At 47.8% G+C, this 27198-nt stretch overlaps 1 protein-coding gene across 3 annotated transcripts in view; it reads left to right on the forward strand.

Moving 5' to 3' along the window:
• The window catches only part of PRELP (proline and arginine rich end leucine rich repeat protein), an 84092-nt gene extending 61787 nt beyond the window's left edge, over nt 1-22305 (forward strand). For all 3 annotated transcript variants that reach the window (XM_069633080.1, XM_069633082.1, XM_069633081.1), the window contains exon 3: nt 17059-22305. In XM_069633080.1, coding sequence (XP_069489181.1) covers nt 17059-17231 — 173 coding nt within the window. In that variant the 3' untranslated portion in view covers nt 17232-22305. The remainder of the gene's footprint in view (nt 1-17058) is intronic.
• Nucleotides 22306-27198: the final 4893 nt, after the last annotated feature.

The raw sequence follows: 27198 nt of genomic DNA on the forward strand, positions 1-27198 counted from the left end.
CTAAAGGTAAGCCCTTTCATGCTTTTGGGTTATCCTCACAACGCTTGTTTTTTATGTTTCGACCACCATGGAAAGGGAGAAGGGACTACGCGTAGTCCCTTCTCCCTCTTCCATTTCGGCCATTAGTTTTGTTTTTATTTTTTTCAATGTACTTTAATGGCCGCCCTGGAAAGAGGGCCTGTAACTATGGGTTCCGGGGGTATTACCTTATGCGGTAATGGCCCACAGTCTCGGGGCTTATTACCTAATTAAAGCAGCTTTTTAGTATTCCATTAAGGACATTCTTAGTCTTATGTATAGTTTTTAAAGCCGTGCCTTTTGCTGGCAGCAGATTTTCGAAGATTGCACCTGAAAAGTTAATTGTGCTTGACCACTCCTTAAAATGACACCTGCTTTTAATTATGCTCGAAATTCTGACCTCTTCTGAACCCGTCCCCCTGCTGAACGCAAGGCCAGCCTGCTTTCTGTTTTCAACAAGGGTTACACAGTTCCGAGACTCTGGAATGTTCGCCTGGTGTTTTCCTTTTTCAGCTTGAAGCAGCTGAAACTATTTAGAAGGTTCTGGAGGTTTGACAGGCACAAACTCCCTGAAATACGTCACATCGTTTTTTTCTTTTTTGTTTGGTTTTTTTTTGCGTCTTTAAAGAAAAAAGTTGTCCTTAGTTCACTGCAAAGGAGGTGGAATTTCTGTTAGGACACTGTTAATGCAAAATTCAAACAAAGAGGCCTCTTTATTTTATTTCTCAAACTGCATAGGCCTCTTTTTAAATGTATGCAGATTCCGCTGTCATCACTACAGATTCAGGAAAAACAGCCAGGAATGAGAATTGCATTACCTCCACGTCCACTCTTCCTCGTCCCAGTACTTAGCTCATGAGGCTCCCGCCTCCGACACAGGACCTTCTTCTATTTCTTCTTATTTCTATAACTCCTCCCCCACACCCACGTCACTTAGTTTAATTTTTCCTGCCTTCGGCAGGTTGGGCTTGTTTTTTCTTCCCGGCGCGGGGCGCTGGGGAGCTCCGAATGCTGGCCCCCTGGTGGGGCTGTGTGGCGGGGCCTTCGTCTCCTTCAGGTGTGGCAAGACTCCTGGGTTCCCTGCGGGGCTTGGGACCCGGTTGAGTCAGGCTGCCTTGCCTGGTTTCTGCTGGGCTTTGGCCAGCGCAGGGCATCGTGGCCCGTGTTCTGGGAGAACGGACCCGGGTTAAGGTAAGGAGAAGGGGGCATGTTTTTCCTGTTGCATGGCCATGCTGCATGGGCGGCTGTGCACGGATTGGCGGCTCCTTTTTCTTGTTTGAGCCACGTGCTCCGGAGGAGGGTGGGCTCCTCCTCTGGTGCTGCAGGCATGTTGCCATAGGAATTAATTGATGTTGTTCCTATTGGTTGTTGTTCTTTCTGGCCTCTATTTGAATGTGGGAGAGGCACGTTAGCAATTGTTTGTATGTGGAGCCTTGATTCGGTGTGCAGGGGTCTTTGGTGAAGCAGGCTTCCTTGGTCACTGTTTTTGAGCTTCTCAACATGGGAAAACATTCTGCAAAGAGCAGGCATCTGGTCCTGCCTTCTTCTTCTTCTTCTTCTTCTTCTTCTTCTTCTTCTTCTTCTTCTTCTTCTTCTTCTTCTTCTTCTTCTTCTTCTTCTTCTTCTTCTTCTTCTTCTTCTTCTTCTTCTTCTTCTTCTTCTTCTTCTTCTTCTTCTTCTTCTTCTTCTTCTTCTTCTTCTTCTTCTTCTTCTTCTTCTTCTTCTTCTTCTTCTTCTTCTTCTTCTTCTTCTTCTTCTTCTTCTTCTTCTTCTTCTTCTTCTTCTTCTTCTTCTTCTTCTTCTTCTTCTCCTGATTTACACAGAAACAGAAAGAAGAAGGCTAAGCGTTTTTCCCTGACCAGAAAGGAGTTGAAGAAGCTGCTTAAGCATCGTAGAGGGAGTCCCACACGTGCTCATGGACACAAGCGCAGGCGTCTGTCTTCCTCATCCTCCTCTTCTTCTGGCGCTGAGTCATCAGCCTCTTCTTGTTCCTCTTCGGCTGATGCTGAATGGAAGTATCTGGACAGAGAGGGAGTGGAGGAGATGCTTGCTCAGGTTGGGAATTGCATGGGATTTTCAGAGTCCCTGTTACCGGTGGAGGGGGCCGACCCTTCTATTCGCCAGTATCGGCATACACCTAGGAAGGGGTTGCCATTGGTTTCCGATATCCGGGATAAAATCCTCCGGGAATGGCATGACCCGGAGAAGATTGCAATGCCCCGCTTCATGTCCAAACTTTACCCTTTGAAGGGTGAGATTTTGCTGTCTGATCCAGTTGAGGTCGACGATATCCTCACCAGCCTGGTGGGTCGCTCCTCTATGTCGGCCGAGGAGGCGGCCGTCCGGGATCCAGTGGACCGTCGAGTTAATTCCGGCCTTAAGAAGGTTCATGCAGGGGCGCATCTGGCCCTTCGAGCAAATATCTATGGTTCCTACACAGCTAAAACAGTGTTGAATGGTTTCAGGGAGTTGAAAAAGGCTGTCAATGAAGGCTCTGATTGTGCCCCTTTGCTTACAGACATGCAGAGACAGGTTGAGTTTTTGGCCGATCTGGCTTTTGATGGGGTGCGTGGTTCAGCCATGGCCATGGGGGCTGGTATATCTGCCCGGAGGCATTTGCACCTAAGGGACTGGAAGACTGATGGGTCTCAGAAGGCGGCTGCCCTGAAACTTCCTTTCACTGGGTCCAGGCTTTTTGGTGATTGCCTTGAGGATAAGGTGCACAAAGTTTTTAGGGCGGACAAACATGCTGACAAACTTCGACGCAAGCCTCCTTCAACGGCCAAGAAATCTTCCTCTGGGGCTGGTCCGGTGACCAGCAGGTCTTTTCCTGGCTCCTCATCACATTCTTTTCGGAGGGCTAGGGGGGGTTGGGGTCCTCCACGCTCTTCACGTCCTGGGCCGGCACCTAAGTCCTGACGGTTTGGAATTGCCGGTGGGCGGGCGGCTCCGGCAGTTTTTTCCGGTGTCCAGACATTTGGTCAACCTAAAACTGGTCAAATGACATTTGGTCGATGCAATTTGGTCGAAAACCAAATGGTCGAATTTTTTTTTTTAATTATATATTTATTTTTCGGGTTTTCATTTTTTACAAAAATGGGTTTTTAGAAAAAAAGGGGGTTGGGGGGGGTGCGGGGGGGCACCCCCCCCAAAAAAAAAAAAGGGTGAAAATAAAAAAAAATAAAAAATTCGACCATTTGGTTTTCGACCAAATTGGTTTGACCATTTGTCTGGTCGACCATTTTTTTTCGACCAAATGTCTGGTAACCGTTTTTTCCAGTATGGGAAAGGTGGTGTTCCGACTCATGGGTTCTGGACACAGTACAATGGGGGTAGCGAGTGCATTTCCTGTCTTCTCCTGTCCAGCATTGCATGGTTCGGACTGTGGTTCCCAGGTCTCGGCTCAAGAGGTTGGCCATGGACGCCGCGCTCTCCGAATTAGTGTTGAAGGCGGCCATCATGCCCGTTCATCTCCCTGTGCGGGGTCAGGGGTTCTACTCACGGGTGTTCCTGGTCCCCAAACCTTCGGGGAAGTACCATCTAATTCTGGACCTCAAAGCCCTGAACTGCTTCGTCCAAAAGGAACACTTCAAGATGGAGACTTTACAGAACATTCTTCCGATGTTATTAAAGGGGGATTGGATGACATCTCTGGATCTCCAGGATGCTTATTACCATGTGGCTCTCCGTCCCTGGCACATGAAGTTCTTCCGCTTTGCAGTGGGATCCCGACATTTTCAGTTCAGGGTGCTCCCGTTCGGACTGCGATCTGCCCCCAGAGTTTTCACCAAGCTGGTGGCTCCCCTGGTGGCGCACTTACATCTGCGGGGCATTCAGATATTTCCCTACCTGGACGATTGGTTGATCAAAGCGTCCTGCCGGCAGACTGTCATTTCTCATCTCCGATTGGTCTGCCAGGCATTGCAGGACTGGGGTTTCCCGGTGAACTGGCAGAAGTCCCAACTGGAGGCTTCTCAGGATCTTGTTTTCATTGGTGCACAGGTTTGCACCAGGATGGGGAAGGTGTTCCTGTCCCTGGAGAGGGTCCGTCGGTTGCAGACTGTTCTGGGCAGGGTTCTCGGGAGGCAGTATGTCCCGGCCCACCAATTGCTGGAATTGCAGGGGCACATGGCTTCTTGCGTGTTTCTAGTTCCCTGGGCCCGTCTTCATCTACGCCCCCTGGTGTCCTACCTTCTCTCCCACTGGCTCCCTTCATCTCAAGCTTTCGAGGCTTTGATTCCGGTGTCTCTGGCGCTGCGGGTCTCCCTGCAGTGGTGGTTGAGGGTTCCGAAACTACGGGCTGGGGTGTCCCTGATCATTCCTCATGTGACCACACTTACTACCGACGCCAGTGGAAGGGGCTGGGGAGCTACTTTGGGAGTCCTCTCTGCTCAGGGGTTGTGGGATCCGGAAGAGAGCCATCGGACATCCAATTGGCGAGAGTTGTGTGCCATTCTCCGGGCTCTGGTGTACTTCAGGAGGTTGCTGATGGGCTGGGCAGTTTTGGTCCGGACGGACAATACGACAGCTTTGGCTTACGTCAACCGCCAAGGGGGTTCCGGCCGCTCCTTGAATGCCCTGGCAGCTCAGATAGGTGCTTGGGGGGAATCACATCTGGTGTCCCTGGTGGCTTCACATATCAGTGGGGTGGACAATGTTCGGGCGGATCTACTCAGCCGCCGGTTTCCCTCCTCGGTGGAACTGGTCCTCTCGACCCAGGTTTTTGCAGAGATCTGTGTCAGGTTCGGGACCCCTATTCTGGACCTGTTTGCGTCTCCAGCCTCAGCAAAAGTTCCCCTCTTCTGCTCTCGTTTTCAGGCAGAGGGTGCGTGGGGGGTGGACGCCCTCTCTGTGCAGTGGCCTCAGGGTCTCCTTTATGCTTTTCCACCTATTCCTCTTCTGCCTCGGGTGGTTCAGCGCATCAGAATATCCAGGGTGACTGTATTGTTGTTCGCTCCGTACTGGCCCCGCCGGAGTTGGTTCCTCTCCCTGTTGGAGCTTCGGTGCCACGAGCCTTGGCTGGTTCCGAAGTGGCCTTGTCCCCTTCTGGGGGAGCTACGGTTGGGGGTCCGCCAGATACAATGGGCAGTGTGGATATTGCACGGGCTAGGCTGATATCTCAGGGGTTTTCTGGTCCTGTGGTGGATTCCATAATGAATGCTCTTAGACCCTCCACTCTGAGGGCTTACGGCAGACATTGGAGCCATTTCTGGGACTGGTGTGGGCGTTCTGGCCTCCCCGCTATCCTTCAATTCCTCCGGGATGGGTTTGTCAAGGGCCTGGCGGTTTCCACGCTTCGCTCTCAGTGGGCCTCCATAAAATTCCTTTTGGGGGACTCTGATGGGCACTTGGATGGGGAGGTGTTGGTGGGGAAGTTGCTCAGGGGTTTTTCTTCTTCCCGTCCTTGTACTTATAAGGGGCTTCCTCCTTGGGATCTCCCTCTTGTCTTAAAGTTTCTTCAAGGGCCTCCCTTTGAGCCCATTTCCGAAATTGATATGAAACATCTGACACTGAAGACTGCTTTTCTGATTGCCATAACTTCTGCCCGTAGGCTTGGGGAGATTGGGGCTCTGTTATGTCACCCCCCTTTCCTGAGGGTTCTGCCGGACTCGGTGGTGCTGAGGTGTGATCCGAAGTTTCTCCCTAAAGTTGTTTCTCGTTTTCACACCTCTCAGGATCTGGTTCTCCCTGCCTTTTTTCAAAATCCGCAAACGCGAGAGGAAGTGGCTTAGCATAACATTGATGTGCGGCAGGCGGTGTTGGAGTACTTGGCTAGAACTGCCCCTTTCCGCCGCTCTGACAGTCTTCTGATTACTTTTGGCCCGGCTGGGGCTGGGCGTAAGGCATCTGTAGTGTCCATTAGACGATGGATCCGTCTTGTGGTCTCCATGGCCTATGTGGCTTCGGGCCTGCCTGTGCCTGTGCACGTTCAGGGGCGGTCCACCAGAGGTTTGGCGGCCTCATGGGCCGATGCTAGGGGGGTTTCTCTACAGGAGATATGTAGAGCTGCCACTTGGTCTGATCAGAGCACCTTCATCAACCACTATAGGTTGAATGTCTCCCACTCGGGGGTTGGTTCCTTCGGGGTTGGAGTTTTGTCTGTGGGGATGTAAAATTGGAGTTATTAAAGGTGTGTTTCTGCACTGTTTTGACTCTGTGTCTCATTGGGACCTTTTTTCCCCGTTTGTTGCTTTGGTATACCTCATGAGGTAAGTACTGGGACGAGGAAGAGTGGACGTGGAGGTAATGTTCTGATTACTTACCGGTAATCTTCATTACTCCTAGTCCTACTCTTACTCGTCACAGTACTGACGACCCTCCTCACCCTCCCTGCGGGGAAGGTCCCATGCTACGGCTTGGTAATATGAAACTAAGTGACGTGGGTGTGGGGGAGGAGTTATAGAAATAAGAAGAAATAGAAGAAGGTCCTGTGTCGAAGGCGGGTGCCTCATGAGGTAAGTACTGTGACGAGGAAGAGTAGGACTAGGAGTAATGAAGATTACTGGTAAGTAATCAGAACATGTTTGCTCCTGAGAAATCATTCCCCTGCGCATGTTAAACAGACTAACATTCAGACCTTCCATCCCAGAGCCCTGCCCAGAGAAGCCATTCCGAATACAGGAGGCACTGGGCGGACCCCTGATCACACTTTTGAATGACGTCAGATGATGCGCTGGCAAAGCCTCAGCGCCTTTCATAGTCCATTCCATACACTGCTTCATTAAACACATTAATTCCTTCAAACACATTAGATCATTTTCAATTCTTCGCACATTAAATTTACTGAGTCTCACTTGTCAGGTAGAACTTTTGAGCTTATTGTGAGGAATTCGACCATCCGCACGGTGGGTGTGCGCTCGCCTGGCTTTTTAGACATTTTAAATGAAATTGAATGATGGTAGATCAACCTCTGGAAAATGTGTGGGGCTAATCTGCGCACATTTTCCTATGCTCACCGCACGACATATGCACATACCTGTGTACTGTGGGTGGACACAGCCTACAGGCGCCACCCCCCCCTGTCATATTTAGTTGGGATCTGACAGGTGGAGTACACAATGCATCTCCAGAAGGGGGAGGGTCAAACCTTCCCCCTGCCATGGCCAGCCTAGTTAACTATCAAAGGTTCCATGGATCCGTCCTATCCGTTTCTTTGCCCTCTGCAGATGGTGCCAGCAATTAACATACTAATATAGTATATTTCAAACAGGCCCACATGGAGCCTGGCTGCAGAGGTTAACAAAAGATAGGAAATGCCCAACAACCTTTGATATGCACTGTCTCAACCTGAAGCCAGCTCCGGCCTCTCAGTATCAAGGGCAGTGACCAGTCATGTCTTGGACTATGTATTTACAGTAGTCCTCCCCACGGGTGGACCCCATTCAGAAGGTACAAGAATGTGATTTAGCGGCGACCAAAAGTCTGGTCTCACCACAGCTTCAAGGGAGAAATGCTGCTTTTAATCAGGAACCAGAAAGAGCTCAATTAACCAGAGAGACCCTTTGATCCACAACAGACCGGGAGATGGGTGGGACTTAGTACTACATGTTTTCACCCTTCTACCTTTTCTTCTGCAAAGCACTCTGGTTATGACCTCCTGCATATAGGAGATTGTTGGTGGGGACCCAAGATTGGTTCATTAAGGTAGGGGTAGGCTTACCCTACACAAATCACTGTGGCCCATTTGGCTTTAAAAGAGGGTCGGGCCCCTCTTTTGGCAGAACATCTGAAGACTTTGCAAAGAGTAGAAAGAAGAACTCAGCATTGGATCCTGGCTAAAGGCACAGTCTGCCTTACATCTTCCGCCAGTGAAGGAAGGCCAGGACCTCCAAGCAGGAAGCAAGATCCCTCCCCTAAACATCTCCCAGGGAACAGAGAGAGATACTGAATCCAGAAGACCCTCCAGCAGCTCCAGAACCAGTACCCAGCCAGCACACAGTGTGCCCTGCTAGGCTCTGCAGCAAGCTTCCTATGTGGGAAGTGCCAGAGAGTCTCTGAACCAAACTATGGACAAGACAGCTGCCTGCAACACTGTCCTCAGCTTTGGGCCATCCGCCTTAAAGGACGACACAAGCCCAGTGAAGAAGCTAGGAGTATATCGACAAGGATCTACTGACGTCCGTCTTAAAGGACATTTTCAACCCAGTTGAGCTCCTCGAGCTGCAACGACTGCCGATTGTTGTCATGCCACAGTCGCTAAGGCCGTCCAAGACACCCTCGTCCAGTGCTTCAGAACTGCCAACCAGCACTGAGAGAAAGATTCTTGACCCCAAGCCACCGTGTAGGCCAGCCTGCAGCCATCCGTCCAGTCTCGCTCACCGAACTGCGTGTTACCTGATCTCCGCAGGTGTCTCCTGTCTTTAACTATGTCGCAGAAGCTGCAAAGCGCCCTGAAACCGACTGTTGATTATCAAGAACTTCTACAAGAACAAGGTACATTGTGGTTATGTCCCCCCGGTACTTCTCCCAAGGCCCCTAGTGACATTTTACGACCTATTGCTCCCTTTGTGCTGAAACCAAGTATACTTGAATTATTGCGAGTAATTACTTTACCGACTACCCTCCTGTCAGTATCCAAAGTGCATCCCTTTTCCTTCTTGAAACTGTCTGTCCTCTGCATTCATTTACAGTGTGGGTTGTTTTTTGTAGTGTGCTAGAACTGTTTGTTGAATAACAATAAAGTAGATATTTGTATATAACCTTCACTGGACAGTCCCTTTTATCATTGGGCAATAATTATATTTTCGCGGTGTTGCAACTAACCAACGATTCACGACCTTGCGGAGATAAGCCTTCCTTTCCATCCACGTTACCAAAATTGGACAAGGAGGTTTATAATTTTCTTGTAGTTCCAATCTGGTAGGTTCCCTTCTGGTGTACTAGAGGTTAGGGCTGATTGATGGTTTAGAAACCGATATTCATCCCTGGACCACTGGTGCCCCGGAAGTTGATTTGTCTCAGTTACATTATATTTGTTCAATTGCTTTATCAAAATCACCTAACAGGTATGTTAGATGATTATGCCTTCAGACAACGTTTGGCCTCCATAGCAGTACCATGTCAAAGACCCTTTGTGTCTTGAATGAAACAATTCCTATGAAGAGGAGACTCTTAATTTTGGACCCCTGTATTGCAAGCCCTGATTTGCTTGCATTTGATTGTCCATTAGCCACCTACTCTGGATGTGCACAGTCACTAATGCAAAGATTGCGATCTCACCGGAAGTCATTTGCTTTCTGAGAGGCATGTGTATGCAGCTTACAGCACTCACAGTAATTCTACTTTCATTTTAGTCATTGTGCAGTAGTGCACAACAGAGGATAAACAAAGGATTGCAAAGATAAATCCATCCTTGGGCTATGCAGGCAGGCTGGAATTATATGCATGCCTGTGATTGGTTGAGGGAGATTTTGATTGAACATAGAAGGGTCTTTTAGGAGAAGAGAAGCGACAGATAAGAAAAAACTATTAACAGGTGGCCATATGAGGACGAGGAAAATAGCACATTTACCCTCAAAGAAATGTCCTGTTCAAAAATATACATTTTACCGGAATTTTACAGCCTGATAAAGATAAACAGGATAAAAACACAAAATGTCTACACATTAAATAAACGAATATTGAAGCTGTTTATTGTTGATTGTTGAAATATACTTGGATGAAAAAGGTAAAACTAATAGTTAAAAGTTAGTTTTGCTATTTAATACCAATGTTACAATAAAAGTAACAGTTTTAGAAACGGCAGATTTTTCAAAAATTTGGGAATGTTAGCAAATAGTACCAAAATATTACAAATGTGTTATCAGTTTGAGATTAAAAGCTAATAATGTTACAACACATGAATAGTTTTGGGGATTCTTGGATAAAGCATTGTAATACAATTTGAGAACATGCACTCTTCAAGTATGATGAAACTGTTCATGTTTTAATTTAAAGCTAGTAAAACATTATCTTTATTAAGAAAAATGTATTTCTGCAATTGAATTAACCTCTACTTAAAATCTTATGAGTTAAAAGTTCAGATAACATGTTTCCTTTTGTCAGGAAATTTAGCAAGAGAAAGGGTGAAAAATGTATGCTTTCTCTGTAGAAAGAAGTAACATTGAAGAATGTATTGGACGTTTTCATTTATGTAAATATATAACACATTTAAAACTATGACACATTTCTTCTTCAAAATATTACTTATATGGTGTTTTCTATCAGAAAAGTTAAAATGACTTGTAAAGATTGGTAGTAAAAGTTGGGTGTGAGGCTATGATTAGAGGACAATGGAAAGACTTTTTAAATTGAAGGTAATTTAATATAGACTACAGGGCGGGTGAGAGGGATAGTGCTAGAGTGAATGAAGGGGTTAAAAACGGAGGGTGAATTGTTCAACAGGCTTTTGGGAAAGGGGGGTTTATGGGTCGATGCACCAAGAAAACACAAAAAAATCAAAGGAAGACGGGAGGCCGGTCTTGCAAAGTAACAGAAATGGAAGAAAGAAGAGCCGAGTGACAATGGGGAGGGGCAGGATCTGTCCTGGAGAAGGACCTGCGAGAGGCTAAAATGATTTACAATAATAAACAAGAAAAACAATTGGAAAACAGATTTTAAAATGTATTGAAAATCATTGAGAATTTGTCGAACAATACATTTTGAAAAATTGCAACAACAGCCTGCTGAATTGTCCCAGAAAATGTGGTTAGATCAGAGATGTTTTCCGGGGGCAGCTAAAAGGAGAACCGGGGATCGACAACCTGTCAAGGTCCTTGTTCCTCCATATCACAATTAACAACAGCTCTACGGTGGCTGAGACCCTCAGCTGCTCCCTTGTGGCTGAGATCCTTAGCTGCTCCCCTATGGTCGAGAACCTCAGCTGCTCCCCTGTGGCTGAGACCCTCAACTGCTCCCCTGTGGCTGAGAACCTCAGCTGCTACCCTGTGGCTGAGACCCTCAGCTGCTCCCCTGTAGCTGAGACCCTCAGCTGCTCCCCTGTGGCTGAGACCCTCAGCTGCTCCCTTGTGGCCGAGATCCTTAGCTGCTTCCCTATGGTCGAGAACCTCAGCTGCTCCCCTGTGGCTGAGACCCTCAGCTTTTACCCTTTGGCTGAGACCTTCAGCTGCTGCCCAGTGGCTGAGACCCTCATCTGCTCCCTCGTGGCTGAGACCCTCAGCTGCTCCCTTGTGGTCAAGAACCTCGGCTGCTCCCCTGTGGCTGAGACCCTCAGCTTTTCCCCTTTGGCTGAGACCTTTAGCTGCTCCCCAGTGGCTGAGACCCTCATCTGCTCCCCTGTGGCTGAGACCCTCGACTGCTCCCCTGTGGCCGAGACCCTCAGCTTCTCCCCTGTGGCTGAGACCATTAGCTGCCCCCCTGTGGATGACACCGTCAGCTGCTCCCCTGTTGCTGAGACCCTCAGCTGCCCCCAGCAATTGTGCACCATTATTTGGTAGCACTTGGCGTTTTGAGGAGGTTTTTTTGGGTAAACAGGTGCAGGCTTTTCAACAACAGTGAGTCAAAACTTGGATTTAGTCATTACAAAAAATATACATGTATTCAAAATACTGAAACCGACTCTAAGAAAATAAGGAATTGTACAAAAATGTCGACCTGGGAATTGCGAAGGACGAAAATTCGAAGTTTTTTAACTCACCCTTACACCACATACATATGTGTGGGGGTTTAGAGTATAATATTAATATGGGGGGCCTGCAGGGGGTCTCCCCCGCATATATATGTGGTGTAAAGGGTTAATCCCCCGTGCTCTGTCCTGTAGACTATGTCAGTTTCCCACAGTGCAAGTGCCACGCTGGTGACGCAATGCCTCTTCTCCTCCCAATACACTGGCAATGGGACATGGGTTTAGCTGGGTAGAGGAGTGTAAGGGCGCTCACGTGTGGAGCCGCCATGGGAAGGGAACGCTGCTGCCCGTGTTCATTGCCCGGGGCATGTTCACATGCAGGTTTTATACAAAAAAGATGTTCCTGCAATCAAGCACTAATCTGGGCTTTGCGTATTTTCGATTGCAAAGCGCAAAATGCATTCTCAAAATGGCTTATCCCAGAATGCAATTCAAAAGGGTGCCTGCAATAGCTCGCGGCCAGGCTTATTTTATGTTTCCCGATATATGTCTTTATAAAGAGTTTCCCAGGGTGGGTTATGGTGAGTGATCTGCAGTGTGCTCATTTTGATGCATAGAAAACGGTTCATGGTTGCCCCTAGACCAACCATGTGCTCTCGTTATACCATAATAAATAGTTGAGTCAAAGTTCATAGCTACTTCCAATTATTACAATAAAGTTATACAGATTCTTGAACCATATTGTTAAATCATATTCTCCATGTCCATATTTAATCACTCAGTACTTTTATTTCATCCTAAAAGGCAGTGATAATCCAAAAGTGACTTACGCCAATGCCTTTCGGAACTCATGCCCCTCTTCAGGGCTAAACATTATGTGCCATGAACAGTAAATATTAGGGGGCCAATTCATGGAATTTTCTGCGCAGAAAATAGGGTACTTGCGCACGCAACTGTGTGCGAATCCACCTTCGTCGATACATGGAATCGAATGCGCTGTACTTTCCCAGGACTTGTGTGGATTTCACGCTGGCTCAGCACTTCTGTGCAAGTCATCATGGACCATTCGCAAGACTACAAGCAGAGCATGGGCGTGGCCTGCTCAGAGGGCTGGGAAGGGGGGGGGCACCAAAAATGGGGAAGAACATGCAAAAAAGTGTCATTCAGAGGGACAGCCTGCAGGCATTGCCTCACACGCCCACTATTGCGCAGCACAAGACGTATTCATGGATTCGATCGAAAACATATCGGCTTGGAAATGGCAACACAAGTCCTTCATACGATCCGTACACCTGAAGGCAGGCATAAGTACACTTGCATGTTGGGTTTTCAGTGCGCAGGTGGGGTCACATGTCGGATTTTGTGGTGCGTGTACTCAATCGGTGTTCCGATGTAACTTGGGGGTGCGCGTAAGCAGTGTAGCGGGGTGCAGGAACATTTTAAGTGAGTTTGCACGCAGATTTTCAGAGTTATTGCAGAGTTACGATTTTTTAATATGCGTGTTGAAGGGTGAAGGATATAGTTACGGGGGATCCTGCGCAGGGTCAGCGATTCGCAGACCGGCTTACGTGGGACCCCATGCATTGTTTGAAGGGTTTGTGTATTCGTGCCCGGGGGAGCGTGCAAATGTAGCTGATCTGGCAGATTTTTCCTTTGCGTGCGGGTATGTCAGAGGCATTCTGGCCACGACTTGCGAATACGGTTAATTTGCGCTAACAATTCCATGAATACGCAGGGTGCGCATTTTTTCTTCTGTACGCAGGCTCGCGCAGTGTCCTTCTTGGCCGTGCTGCCCTTGCGCAATTTCTATGCAAAATTCCATGAATTAGCCCCTAAATCCTGAGTACCAAATATAGCAATGTTGATTGATGCACACATAAAAATAAACACAACCACAAAAACTAAAAGATAAAACACAAGGTCGTCAGTTTCATATACAAATATAAACAGTTTCTCTTTCTAAGTGTGGGAAAAATAAAACCATTTACGTGCATGTGTGTAAAAAGTGTTTATGAATGCAATTGAAGACAGTGACCCGTCATTGGTTGGACAAAAGACATGATATCTCACAGATCAGATTTCAGGTGGGGGAGTTGATTACCAGAAGAGACCCCCACGAGGACTTGGCCAAAAGATTGGATCCAAGAGAAACTTTTTGGATCAAGAGATTAGACTCAACTATTTATTAGGGGATAACGAGAGCATATGGTTGGTCCAGGATCAACCCTGAACCTATTTCTATGTATTTGATATCCTTGTGCCGCCAAGGATTTTCTCACCTATGTGCTCCGAAGAACTATATTAAGTATTGTATTAACTACTAGAGTAAAGCAATGGGAATCTTTATGTAGTGAAAGTAGTGCCCACCTAGGGTCGTTCCTATCATCTATCTTCCTCTCCACCTGTGGGGTTCCCCAGGGGTCTAACCTCTCACACTGGCTTTTCAACCAATACTTGGCAACTCTCGCTCACTGCATTGCCATATTCTGCTCAAATTTTCAGTGCTACGCTGATGACACTCAACTCATTTTCCGGCTGCCCTCGGCCACGTCCTCTCGCTCTCTCATCTCTGACTGCCTAACTGCCATTCAAAATTGGTGTGCCGCCAATGATCTTTGTCTGAATGCCAGCAAGACGGAGATCCTCCTCATCGGTACACCATCTCCATCCTTTTCCCTCACTCTCTGGCCGGCCTCCCTTGGCCCTCCTCCTACCCCTACCTGCGAGGCTAAGAACCTTGGCGTCATCTTTGACTCCACACTTTCCTTCTCGGCCCATATCTCTGATGTCTCTAAAAAGTCAAACTTCCGACTGCACCTCCTCAGAGGTATTCTGCATTTCCTCTCCTTCCCCCAGAAGCTCATGGTATCCCAAGCTCTGGTTCTCTCTAGCTTGGACTATTGTAACAGCCTCTTTCTAAATCTACCTGCCTCTACTCTCCGCCCTCTACAACTTATCCAGAACAGGACTGCAAGACTTGTCCTTGGCCTCAAGCCCTGGGATCGTATCTCTCCAGCTTTGAAATCTCTCCATTGGCTCCCAGTGGATGCAAGGATTAAATTCAAAACCCTTTGCATTGTCCACAAAACTTTCTGGGGCCTGGGTCCAAAATACCTTCAATTATCCCTCCGCAAATACCTCCCCTCTCGAGCTCTTCGCTCCTCTACCTCTAACTCCCTCAGGGTCAGTCGTTTTTCAAAGAAACGAGCTGGGGGTAGATCTCTTTCTTCGGCTGGGGCCTTTCTCTGGAACAGCCTCTCTGCCTCTCTAAAACTTGAGGAGAACCATCTCCGGCTCCGGAAGCACCTCAAACCTTCCTCTTTGCTTCTGCCTTCGCTCCCCTTCTCCGCTGCTGATCTGCTCTCTTGGCACTGTGCGCCTGGCCACCCTCTGTCCCCTGGACCCAGGTACCTGCTCACCCTGCCACCCTCCTGTACTGCCTCCTGGCCACCCCTTGCACTGGGTACTGTATCTGTACCCATACAGCCCCCCATTTTTCTTCTTTTTCTGCACTTATTCAGACTTACCCAGTCTGCTGCTTTAAACACAGCACTTGCCACTTGCTGGCTGCACTACCACAGTTTGCCTCAATTTTCTATTTATTTTATTTATCTGCGCTCCTCGGCGTCTGCACTTTCCACTCTGCCCCTTCCATGCACTTTTTCCCTTTTCCCTTTTCCCTTTCCCATGCACTTGCACGTTCTCAATGTCACTGGGCCTAGTAAGATCGTTGTTTTGTTCTCCCCTGTTCCCCTACCTTGCCTAGTCGCACTCTGAAACACTTGTGTACGAGCGCAATATAAATAAAATATCATATCATATCATACCCTCAATCACATTTTCTTTCTTTCTAATTTTGATGCATGCCTTTATTTTGGAAAATTTCACCATAATTTTAAAAGGATATTCGATCAGCAGTAGAAAATTCTGCCCCCCCCCTACCCTGGGAGGAAGGCGGGTGCAATACCTGAATCATACACAGGAAGTTAGTAGCGTTTTTATTATAAATGTTGGGCTCATCGGAAGTCCAGGATGCTGCTACACGTTCAGGCCACTGTAGTTGGGGGTGCTAATCTTCAGGTTAGGTTTGAAAGCGAGGGTTACCTGGAAGTTGAGGGCACTACTCGTTGAAGGATGCTCTGGTTGGGCCGTGGCTCCTCCTAGTTTAGTTTGAAAGCTAGGGAGGGATCATTGGAAGTCAAGAACACGCCTCTTTGAAGGATGCTGTGGTTGGGGCACATCTTCTCCAGCTTGAGTGTGGAAGCTAGGGATCTTGGCAAGTCCAAGGCACTACTCTTTGAAGGATGTTGTGGTTGGAGCATGGCTCTTCCAGGTTGCGTGTGGAAGCTAGGGATCTTTGAAGTCCAGTGCACTACTCTTCAAAGGATGCTGTGGTTGGGGCACGGCTCCTCCAGCTTGAGTGTGGACGCTAGGGATCTTTGGAAGTCTAGGGCACTACTCTTTGAAGGATGATGTGTTTGGGGCACGGCTTCTCCAGGTTGAGTGTGGAAGCTAGGTATCTTTGAAATACAGGGTACTACTCTTCGAAGGATGCTGTTGTTTAGGCGTGGCTCCTCCAGCTTGAGTGTGGAAGCTATGGATCTTGGGAAGTCCTGGGCACTACTCTTTAAAGGATGCTTTGGTTGGGGCACAGTTCCTACAGGTTGAGTGTGGAAGCTTGGCATCTTTGAAGTCCAGGCACTACTCTTTGAAGGATGCTGTGGCTGGGGCACGGCTTCTATAGCTTGAGTGTGGAAGCTAGGGATCTTTGAAGTCCAGGGCACTACTATTCAAAGGATGCCGTGGTTTGGCCGTGGCCCCTCCAGCTTGAGTGTGGAAGCTGGGATCTTTGGAGTCCAGGCACTACTCTTCGAAGGATGCTGTGGTTTGGGTGTGGCTCCTCCAGCTTGTGTGTGGAAGCTAGGGTTCTTTGGAAGTCGAGGGCAGTACTCTTTAAAGGATGCTCTGGTTGGGGCACGGTTCCTACAGGTTGCGTGTGGAAGCTGGGATCTTTGGAAGTTCAGGGCACTACTCTTTGAAGGATACTGTGGTTGGGGCACGGCTTCTCCAGCTTGAGTGTGGAAGCTGGGATCTTGTGAAGTCCAGGGCACTACTCTTTGAAGGATACTGTTGTTGGTCCGATGATTCACCAGGTTACCTGTTGAAGGGCTGCTCCACGTAGAAGCCTCTGTGCCTGAGGTGATGATCCTCAGGTTAGGTTTGAAATGAGAGTTCGATGGAAGTTCAGGTCTCTACACTTCGAAGGAGACATTGGGGTAGGGCTGCTGTTTCTCCAGGTTATTTGTGGAAGTTAGGGCTCTCTGGAAGTCCAGGGTTCTGCTCTGCATAGTTGGGGTGTTGATCCTGAGGTTATGTCTGAAAGTTGGGGCTCTCTTGTTCTGCTCTACATAGAAGCCACAGTTCTTGAGGGGATTGTCCTTCTGGCCATGTGAGTAACTCTCTATGTTCCTTTCCAGAGATCAACGGCACAGAAATCTGCCCCGCCATGGTATCTTTCGAAGTGTTCTCCACCGAGCCTGAGAAGATTCCACGCCTGCGGTACCTGCGACTAGACGGCAACCAGCTCAAGCCCCCCATCCCAATAGACCTCATGCTGTGCTTCCGGCTCCTGCAGTCTGTTGTCATCTAGGATCTCCAAGCCCCAATGGACAAGGGTGGGGTGCAGAGACCCCTGAACGCTCGTATGTCGCATGTACACTCGGAATATCCTACCAGCGAGTTTCAGCTTTTCTTACCCTCAAATCTGCGCACAGCGTGTACATGTCCTGCCTGCGGCATTGGTAAAGGAAGGAGGGCACCTTTCAACAGGTGGAGTGGAGAGGGTGACACATACTCAAAATTTAGTGTGGTGCACACTTGTGATAGTGCAGTGTCATGTGGATACATGCTGGCACCAGTGCCCACTCTCACTGAGGCCCACTCATAATCCTGCAGGCATACAAATGCACTCTTGCACCAGTACACACCGCAAGCAATGCACATGTCATCTGATGCACAGCCCGACTGATGCACACAGGAATGTTGCCTTCATGTTAATGCACAATTCCACTGATGCACTTTCGAAGTAATGCATGCTTAGTCTTGCACAGTTAGAAAATACCCGCATGGCACGTGCAATTAGGGTCGATTCGCACTATGCACCATCTGGTATATGTCCCGTCATGACAGAAGCACACATCTTAAAATGCATGATCGAACTGATACACACGCACCACAATCTACACTTGTGTAAGCACACACTCGGATGCCCACTTGCAATAATGCACAGTCCTGCCTGAGCACACACTCAGGATGTCCACTTGCAATAATGCACAGTCCTGCCTGAACACACACTCAGGATGCCCACTTGCAATAATGCACAGTCATGCTACCACACAGACTGGAGAAGCCCACCCTGTGCGTGCACATTTGTAATGATGTGCACTCATCTCATGCACTCTTATCCCAATACACACTAATGCACACTTACATCAGTGCACATTTACAATCCAGCAACACCACTCAAGAAATCATTCAGCTGAAGTCGCATTTTCACACAGGCTTCAATGCACCTTTCCCTAGGGACAAGCGCAAACACTAGATGCACGACTGGTGCTCAGCACGCAAGCTCAAATATGTACAGCCAGAGGAAAGCGTCCATGCACATCAATGTACAAATAAGTGCAGGCATCAAAAAAGACCCGATCCCGTCTTTGATAATACACAGGTATAATGACCAGGACAGCATTAGACATGGAAATGTCGGCACACACTACTCGCACACAAACATGCACGCCTGCACACAATCGAAATCAGGAAACACACACGTGCTTGACCTTTTATTGTTACATGCACTGTTGTGCGTGTGTTCGCAACATGCGCATAACTGATTTTCTATGCACTAACACGCAGATGCATTTTATTTTGCACATTTTTCACAAACGTGGAGTGCATTTAAACCCCATTCACGCCTGGTCTATGGTTAAGCATGTCCTAATTGCTTACAGTTATGTATTTGCATGCACACATGCATACCTTTGCACGCACGCATTAACACACACACATACACCCACCCCTCAATACAAATACATGTTAAAACACACATGCAGACAGGCACATATATATTTGCACACACATCACAAATGCACACGACATACATTCTCACGTTATTTTGCAGTGTAATAGTTGCTCACACATGCATGCATCCCTCCCACCAACGTCACCCTGTATGTTGTCGCAATGTTGCCACCGAAGACCCTGGAAGTTCATGGAACTCACGCCCCTGGGTGTGTGCGCTCTGGGCGTGCCCCTGGGGTGGCCAACCCACTACAGAGCCTGAGCCATGCCACCCAGCAGACGCTCCACCACTTCCAGAGGCCGATAGGACGCCCCCTGCTGAGGGCAGGATTGCATGGACTTGCTGTGGTCTAGCCTGAATACTCTGGGGGGGGGGGGGAACGGGGGGAGGCATGGTTCTTGATTCTTCTGAGGTGCTGGAGAGGACACTGGACGATGGAACTCTGGGGAGGGTGGTCTATGTGTGCTATGCACTGTTTACTTGATTTGGAGGGAGAGTACTTGATTTTGTTCAAAACCGTACTGTACTTGCCATGCTTGGAGAGAGGATCATTGGCTGTTCTCATTACCATTGAGTATTTACTATAACTGATGGGTGAGTAGCTGGGGGATCTCGGTAGTGTACAGAATTTACTAAGCTTTGAGGAAGAGTAGCCAGGTTTACTGTGCATCGTACAGTATTTACTAAGCTTGGAAGAAGAGTAGCCAGATTTACTGAGTATCGTACAGTATTTACTAAGCATGGAGGAAGAGTAGCCAGATTTACTGAGAAGCGTACAGTATTGAATAAGCTTGGAGGAAGAGTAGCCATGTTTTCTGACTAGCGTACAGTATTTACTAAGCTTGGAGGAAGAGTAGCCAGATTTACTGAGTATCATACAGTATTTACTAAGCTTTGAGGAAGAGTAGCCAGATTTTCTGATTAGCGTACCGTATTTACTAATGCTGGAGGAAGAGTAGCTAGGTTTTCTGAGTAGCGTACAGTATTTACTAAGCATGGAGGAAGAGAAGCCAGATTTACTGAGTATCGTACAGTATTAACTAAACTTTGAGGAAGAGTAGCAAGGTTTTTGGAGAAGCGTACAGTATTTACTAAGCTTGGAGGAAGAGTAGCCATGTTTTCTGACTAGCATACAGTATTTACTAAGCTTGGAGGAAGAGTAGCCAGATTTACTGAGCATCGTACAGTATTTACTAAACTTTGAGGAAGAGTAGCCAGGTTTTCGGAGCACCATACAGTATTTACTAAGCATGGAGGAAGACTACCCAGATTTACTGAGTAGCGTACAGTATTTACTAAGCTTGGTTTTCTGAATAATGTGCAGTATTTACTAAGCCTGGAGGTAGAGTAGGGGGAGTTCTCAGTATAGTCATGGGGATGGAGTGTGTTCTCAGTACTGTGCATTATTTTCCAAGTTTAGTGGGAAGGTCATTGGGCGTTCTCTGTGCCACACAGTATTTACTATGCTTGGAGGGAGAGTAGTTAGCTGTTCTCTGTGCCACACAGTATTTACTATGCTTGGAGGGAGAGTAGTTAGCTGTTCTCTGTGCCACACAGTATTTACTATGCTTGGAGGGAGAGTAGTTAGCTGTTCTCTGTGCCACACAGTATTTACTATGCTTGGAGGGAGAGTAGTTAGCTGTTCTCTGTGCCACACAGTATTTACTCTGCTTGGAGGGAGAGTATTTAGCTGTTCTCTGTGCCACACAGTATTTACTATGCTTGGAGGGAGAGTAGTTAGCTGTTTTCTGTGCCACACAGTATTTACTATGCTTGGAGGGAGAGTAGTTAGCTGTTCTCTGTGCCACACAGTATTTACTCTGCTTGGAGGGAGAGTAGTTAGCTGTTCTCTGTGCCACACAGTATTTACTATGCTTGGAGGGAGAGTAGTTAGCTGTTCTCTGTGCCACACAGTATTTATTATGCTTGGAGGGAGAGTAGTTAGCTGTTCTCTGTGCCACACAGTATTTACTATGCTTGGAGGGAGAGTAGTTAGCTGTTCTCTGTGCCGCACAGTATTTACTCTGCTTGGAGGGAGAGTAGTTAGCTGTTCTCTGTGCCGCACAGTATTTACTATGCTTGGAGGGAGAGTAGTTAGCTGTTCTCTGTGCCGCACAGTATTTACTCTGCTTGGAGGGAGAGTAGTTAGCTGTTCTCTGTGCCGCACAGTATTTACTCTGCTTGGAGGGAGAGTAGTTAGCTGTTTTCTGTGCCGCACAGTATTTACTATGCTTGGAGGGAGAGTAGTTAGCTGTTCTCTGTGCCGCACAGTATTTACTATGCTTGGAGGGAGAGTAGTTAGCTGTTCTCTGTGCCGCACAGTATTTACTATGCTTGGAGGGAGAGTAGTTAGCTGTTCTCTGTGCCACACAGTATTTACTATGCTTGGAGGGAGAGTAGTTAGCTGTTTTCTGTGCCACACAGTATTTACTATGCTTGGAGGGAGAGTAGTTAGCTGTTCTCTGTGCCACACAGTATTTACTCTGCTTGGAGGGAGAGTAGTTAGCTGTTCTCTGTGCCACACAGTATTTACTATGCTTGGAGGGAGAGTAGTTAGCTGTTTTCTGTGCCACACAGTATTTACTATGCTTGGAGGGAGAGTAGTTAGCTGTTCTCTGTGCCACACAGTATTTATTATGCTTGGAGGGAGAGTAGTTAGCTGTTCTCTGTGCCACACAGTATTTACTATGCTTGGAGGGAGAGTAGTTAGCTGTTCTCTGTGCCACACAGTATTTACTCTGCTTGGAGGGAGAGTAGTTAGCTGTTCTCCACACAGTATTTACTATGCTTGGAGGGAGAGTAGTTAGCTGTTCTCTGTGCCACACAGTATTTACTATGCTTGGAGGGAGAGTAGTTAGCTGTTCTCTGTGCCACACAGTATTTACTCTGCTTGGAGGGAGAGTAGTTAGCTGTTCTCCACACAGTATTTACTATGCTTGGAGGGAGAGTAGTTAGCTGTTCTCTGTGCCACACAGTATTTATTATGCTTGGAGGGAGAGTAGTTAGCTGTTCTCTGTGCCACACAGTATTTACTATGCTTGGAGGGAGAGTAGTTAGCTGTTCTCTGTGCCGCACAGTATTTAATATTGTGCCTTATACTTCATCCTGCCCAAAGGTGTCTATGCCGCCACCCACTCTCTGTTTGTGTCCCATCCACCTGACATTCTCCCTTTCCTCATGAGTCAGGCGAGGCTTCAGTGAGGTGTCCCTCTCGCATCGGCCTGAGGCTTCCTTATGTCTTATAAATGTGGATGGTGGGCACAGCTTTGGTAGTTAGAGCCCTCTTGCACTCGCTGGACATGAAGAGTACACACATATTTCCAGGCCTGAGCTTGTCAGAAACTGGGGGACCCCGTACAGGGACCACAGTTTCCAATAGATTGAATTCAGTCCTTTTAGTGACGGGCATGTTCATAACACGTTATACGCATGTGCAAAACAAGTCCTGGTGTGATATGTAGTCCAGTGTATTTCGAAGACTGAAATCCGTCTTCAGGGACATGTCTGTAAAAGTGATAAGCACACCACGTGTGGAAATCATGTAACATACGTGCCTTTATCGTGCCTGGTCTAATGGTTGTAGGAGGACTGTGATAATCAAGAAAAGGTGCAAAATAAAGCGTTGTGTTGCAACGTCTCATTCAAAGACATTATTGTGTGAATATTTCTAAATAAGTCAATGCATGCATACCATCGTGTGAGGTACAGGATCACCCAAACTTGTACCTGAAATGCAACATATTTAGGTTAAGAATGTATTCCTCTTTCATGTATTGGGGTTCAGCCTCAGCCACCATTTAGGATTCTAAATTGTGTCCTCGCCCAGGTAGTGTAGGTCCCCAGCGGGGCTTGACACCGGACCCCAATGTTGATCCTGTGAGAGGGTCATAATGGAGGCATTACTTAGCACACACAGCTGCAGACAATGAACTCCCTTCTCAGTTCACCCAGTTTCTGACAAGCATGGGCCGGGGGTGTATGTGTGCTATTCTGCCTTATGGTGCTCTCATGGAGTCTAGACGGCCTAACCCCTCTCCTCTCGACCTGGAGCCAGGCAATCTTCAGGGTGTTGTCTAGACGGCCTAACCCCTCTTCTCTCGACCTGGAGTCAGGCCATTTTAGGGGGGTTGTCTAGACAGCCTACGCCCTCACCTCTCAACCTGTGGCTTCTTTTTGTCTTATGCCTCTCTCACTCCATCTTTGCCCCTCAATGGTCTCAGCCGTCTCTATTATCATACTCTAAAGGTCTTTCTTTGTGGTGTAGAGATATATTTGGTAGTTTACTAGGTGTGTTCTTGACGGGTTCTAGGCACACCTTCTTCCCTATTCTATGTGTATTTTCATTGTGTTCTTGGTCTTTTTTCTCCGATGCTTTAGTTTTTTGTTCCAGGTCTCTCCTTTTGGCGTTCCAGTTCTAGGGTTTACTCTCTCTGAGTTCTAGGTCTGTCTTTTTCAGCATCCCAGGTCTCTCTGCCTCGGTGCTTTGAATTTCTTTCTTGGTGTTCTAGGTTTGTGTCTCCCTCTGTTATCGAGTTCTAGATCTGTCTCTGTAGTCTCTGTCAATGTTCCTGTGTGCTCTAGGTGTATTATTTGCAGTGTATTAGGTTTGCATTTTAAAATGTCCTATCTGTGTTCCATGTACTACTTCTTCTGTGCTTTTGTTTTATGTTTCGGCTGTAGTGTTGGTGTAGGGTTTCTTCTGAATTCTAGATCTGTCTTTGTTGTTGTGCATCTCTCCCTCTGTTGTCAGTGTCTTTGTACCCTGAGGCAGTTTTGCTACGTGTTCTAGGTCTATCTTTTGCTGTGGACTAGGTATGTCTTTGTCCATGTTCTAGGTATATCTTTCTCTGTGTCTTAAGTACCTCTTCAGCTGTGTTTTATTTTTATGTTTCCTCTGTGTTCTAGGTCTGTCTTCCATGTTTTGTTGGGCCTTTCTTCCTCAGTGTCCTAGGTGTATCTCTCTCTCGGTTGTTGGGGACTAGGTCTTACTCTGGGTTCTCTGCCTCTTTTTCTTTGTGGTATAGGTTCATGCCCTGTGATCTAGGCAGGCAGGGGTGTTGCTAGGTCTGGAAAAGATCTGATCTGAGCTAATGTCGGGACTCAGGGCTAGCTAGCCTTTTGGCTGTAGCCCCAAAGTTTCTATCCAGAGTGTCTTCTCTGTGTGTTCATAGTTTGATTGCGTGGTCATGACCCCCCATCCCCCGTCTGTATAGTGAGTGTAGCGGATCATTGGAGGGCACACGCTGGCGCATAGGGGAGCCGCTAGTCTTCCCCAGAAGCCTGTAGGATCATACAGCCGTCATTTGAACAGTGTTAATACTCTAGCTCTGTCCCATGGAGGTCACCTGTCTCTGTGCCAGCTGTGGATGGCACCGGAGGCCAGGTGTGTACTCTAGGGCTCCAGCTTCACAGGTATATGGTATATTGGGCAAACACCATTAATGCCTTGGAGTGTTTTAAACTGTCTGGAGAGAAAAAAACATTCTGCTTGAAATGTGAGAGTAGAGGAGGCCATTTCAGCTAAGGAGGCAGGCAGGAATGAGTGTCACGCAAGCAGCGGGCTACAGAAGCAAGTAAATACCGAGAGGGGGCGCCCTGCTGCTGGGGGTAGCGCAGGAAGCAGGAGCCCGGGCTGTGACCTGCGGAGGAAACACGGGACACGGGAGATTGGAGGAAGCACCTCATTGCAACCTAACCGCATGCAGCCGCCACCTCAATCTGCCATTCACCTCAAGACATCTCACACAATGTCCTCAAGACAGCTCACACAATGTTGTGGTTTCTTTAAAAAAAAAAAATTCAAGTCATATACTTTCCTTCCTTATTGCAATATAAGGGGTGCCCCGTTTGGGCTTGTTTGCTCCTAGTCTCATCTCCCTCCCCTTTACTTCACCCTGGTTTATTTATTTGTGAAATCCCTTTTTTATCTCTCTATTTGTGTGCTCTTAGCCCTCTTGTGGATTTTTATTTAAAAATCTAGAGGTTTTTTTTTTACTTTACATGTACTACTTTGTTGCTCTGGTTCCCACATTTCGGTGACAGGGCCTTTCTTGAATATGGGGGAAGTACAATGCGAGGATGCTGCGGGGTTGTGGGTAGGGAAATCAGCCTGAAAACTGAAAGGGAGGTGTGCAGGGCATCAGGGAGACTGGCAGCAAAGCATAGGAAACTAAGAGGGATTCTTGAGTTCTAGCCATTCTGTCCAGATACATAACCATAGTAATCACTGCAGTGCGAATTGGGAAAAGAGGAAAAGGGAGCTGTTAGGATAGCACAGTGGGCTAATGCATCATCAGGTTGGAGCTGTTAGGATAGCACAGTGGGCTAATGCATCATCGGGTTGGAGCTGTTAGGATAGCACAGTGGGCTAAGGCATCAGCAGGTTGGAGCTGTTAGGATAGCACAGTGGGCTAATGCATCATCGGGTTGGAGCTGTTAGGATAGCACAGTGGGCTAAGGCATCAGCAGGTTGGAGCTGTTAGGATAGCACAGTGGGCTAATGCATCATCAGGTTGGAGCTGTTAGGATAGCACAGTGGGCTAAGGCACCAGCAGGTTGGAGCTGTTAGGATAGCACAGTGGGCTAAGGCATCAGCAGGTTGGAGCTGTTAGGATAGCACAGTGGGCTAATGCATCAGCAGGTTGGAGCCATTAGGATAGCACAGTGGGCTAACGCATCAGCAGGTTGGAGCGGTTAGGATAGCACAGTGGGCTAACGCGTCAGCAGGTTGGAACTGTTAGGATAGCACAGTGGGCTAAGGCATCAGCAGGTTGGAGCCGTTAGGATAGCACAGTGGGCTAAGGCATCAGCAGGTTGGAGCTGTTAGGATAGCACAGTGGGCTAAGGCATCAGCAGGATGCTAAAGGCATCAGTAGGTTGGAGCTGTTAGGATAGCGCAGTGGGCTAAGGCATCAGCAGGTTGGAGCTGTTAGGATAGCACAGTGGGCTAAGGCATCAGCAGGTTGGTGCTGTTACGATAGCACAGTGGGCTAATGCACAGTGGGCTAATGCATCAGCAGGTTGGAGCCGTTAGGATAGCACAGTGGGCTAAGGCATCAGCAGGTTGGTGCTGTTACGATAGCACAGTGGGCTAATGCACAGTGTGGTAACGCATCAGGTTGGAGCTGCTCGCCCGGCCTATGTTTTTTTTCCCGTTGTTATCAGCACCCACGAATTTTGCCTCAGGGTGCAAATAACAATATGCATCCTTGCCTGAGCCTTTACTGGCTAGCATTAATTCGGTCTATTATCAGCCATTGAAGCCCCCTGAACAGGTGACTATTCCTATATTAGCCCTGTGGGCGGGTGCACCAACCAATAAGGTTGCTCCAAACCCAAGCTGAATCACACAATACAAGTCCGGCTTGGGTGCAACCCGAGTCCTAGACGCAACGGCCGCCATTTTCCCTCCTGACGCCCCCCCCCCCTCCTCTTCCCTTGTCTGTGCCCACCCACATGCCTACCCTCCCTGGCTGGTAGCACCCGCTTCATCCCCCAGAATGGTTGCTCATTGCGTAACCAAAGCATTGGAATGTTGGCAGACCCATTGCAGACAATGCCCTGGAAGAGGGCAGCAATGGCTGACAGAAGGCCTCTCTGTCCCAACATTCCAATGGTTCTCCTTTGTCTCTCCCAGTTTTAAACAGAACATTCTAGCCTCATCGGGTGGACTATTCTAACAGCAAGTGTGCACCCCTGGGGCATTAGCAGGTGGAAACATCTCGCCGCCTTTATTGAACACCCTCCCTTCTCTTTCCCTGTAACTTTACCAACAGGCCCTGGATTCCCGCAGAATGTGGCATTACTGTAATTCTTGAGCGAGTTGCTTGGAAACTAGACAGTAGAGTGTATACATGTAGACATACTCAGACAGGAAATCAAAAGAAAGCAAAGCAGGTGGGCGAGGCGTCTTCAGGGGCTTGAGTTAAGTTCTTAGCATAAAGTGGGGAAAATAGAGCAGATTCAGAGAGTCCCACAGTTCTTGGCGCTATGCAGGAAAACAAAAAGCGCTGCGAATTGGGAAACAAAGGGGATCCGTCACTATTTAGGGTGCATGTTGAAATACTATTTTGGAAAAGAAACGTAGACACCAAAGACATGACACAGACATTGAAAATCAGTGTAACAAAGCAGCTCGTGGTCCCCTGTGGTGCTTTAGGAATATAAGACACTAGCATGCTGGCACAGGTCGTGCTGGAAAGCAATACCGGGAAAACGGGGTTGAAAGGGAGCCCTCAAAGTCGTGCAAAGAATTTCAGCCCATGACCCATGCTCAGCAAACGTGAAATGACTGCACATTTCACGCTTGAGTCCTTATTATGACAGAAACACCTTAATGACCCGGATGTGAACGACCCGAGTTCCGTGACACGTGACCGGAAGCTAACCTCCTTGCGAGGGAATGATTAAGTGCTGGCTGTGTGGTGCAGGGCAGTTGATGTGGATTATTGGACCGGACTTAATTCTGCGCCAGTGTCTTGGGGAATAGAGGCCCTGGCTTTGGATCTGACTTCCTTATTGCCAGGACCACGGATTCCGA

Source organism: Ambystoma mexicanum, chromosome 13 (genome assembly GCF_040938575.1).
Source record: "Ambystoma mexicanum isolate Mex_15411 chromosome 13, UKY_AmexF1_1, whole genome shotgun sequence".
In the NCBI taxonomy this organism is placed as follows: Eukaryota; Metazoa; Chordata; class Amphibia; order Caudata; family Ambystomatidae; genus Ambystoma; species Ambystoma mexicanum.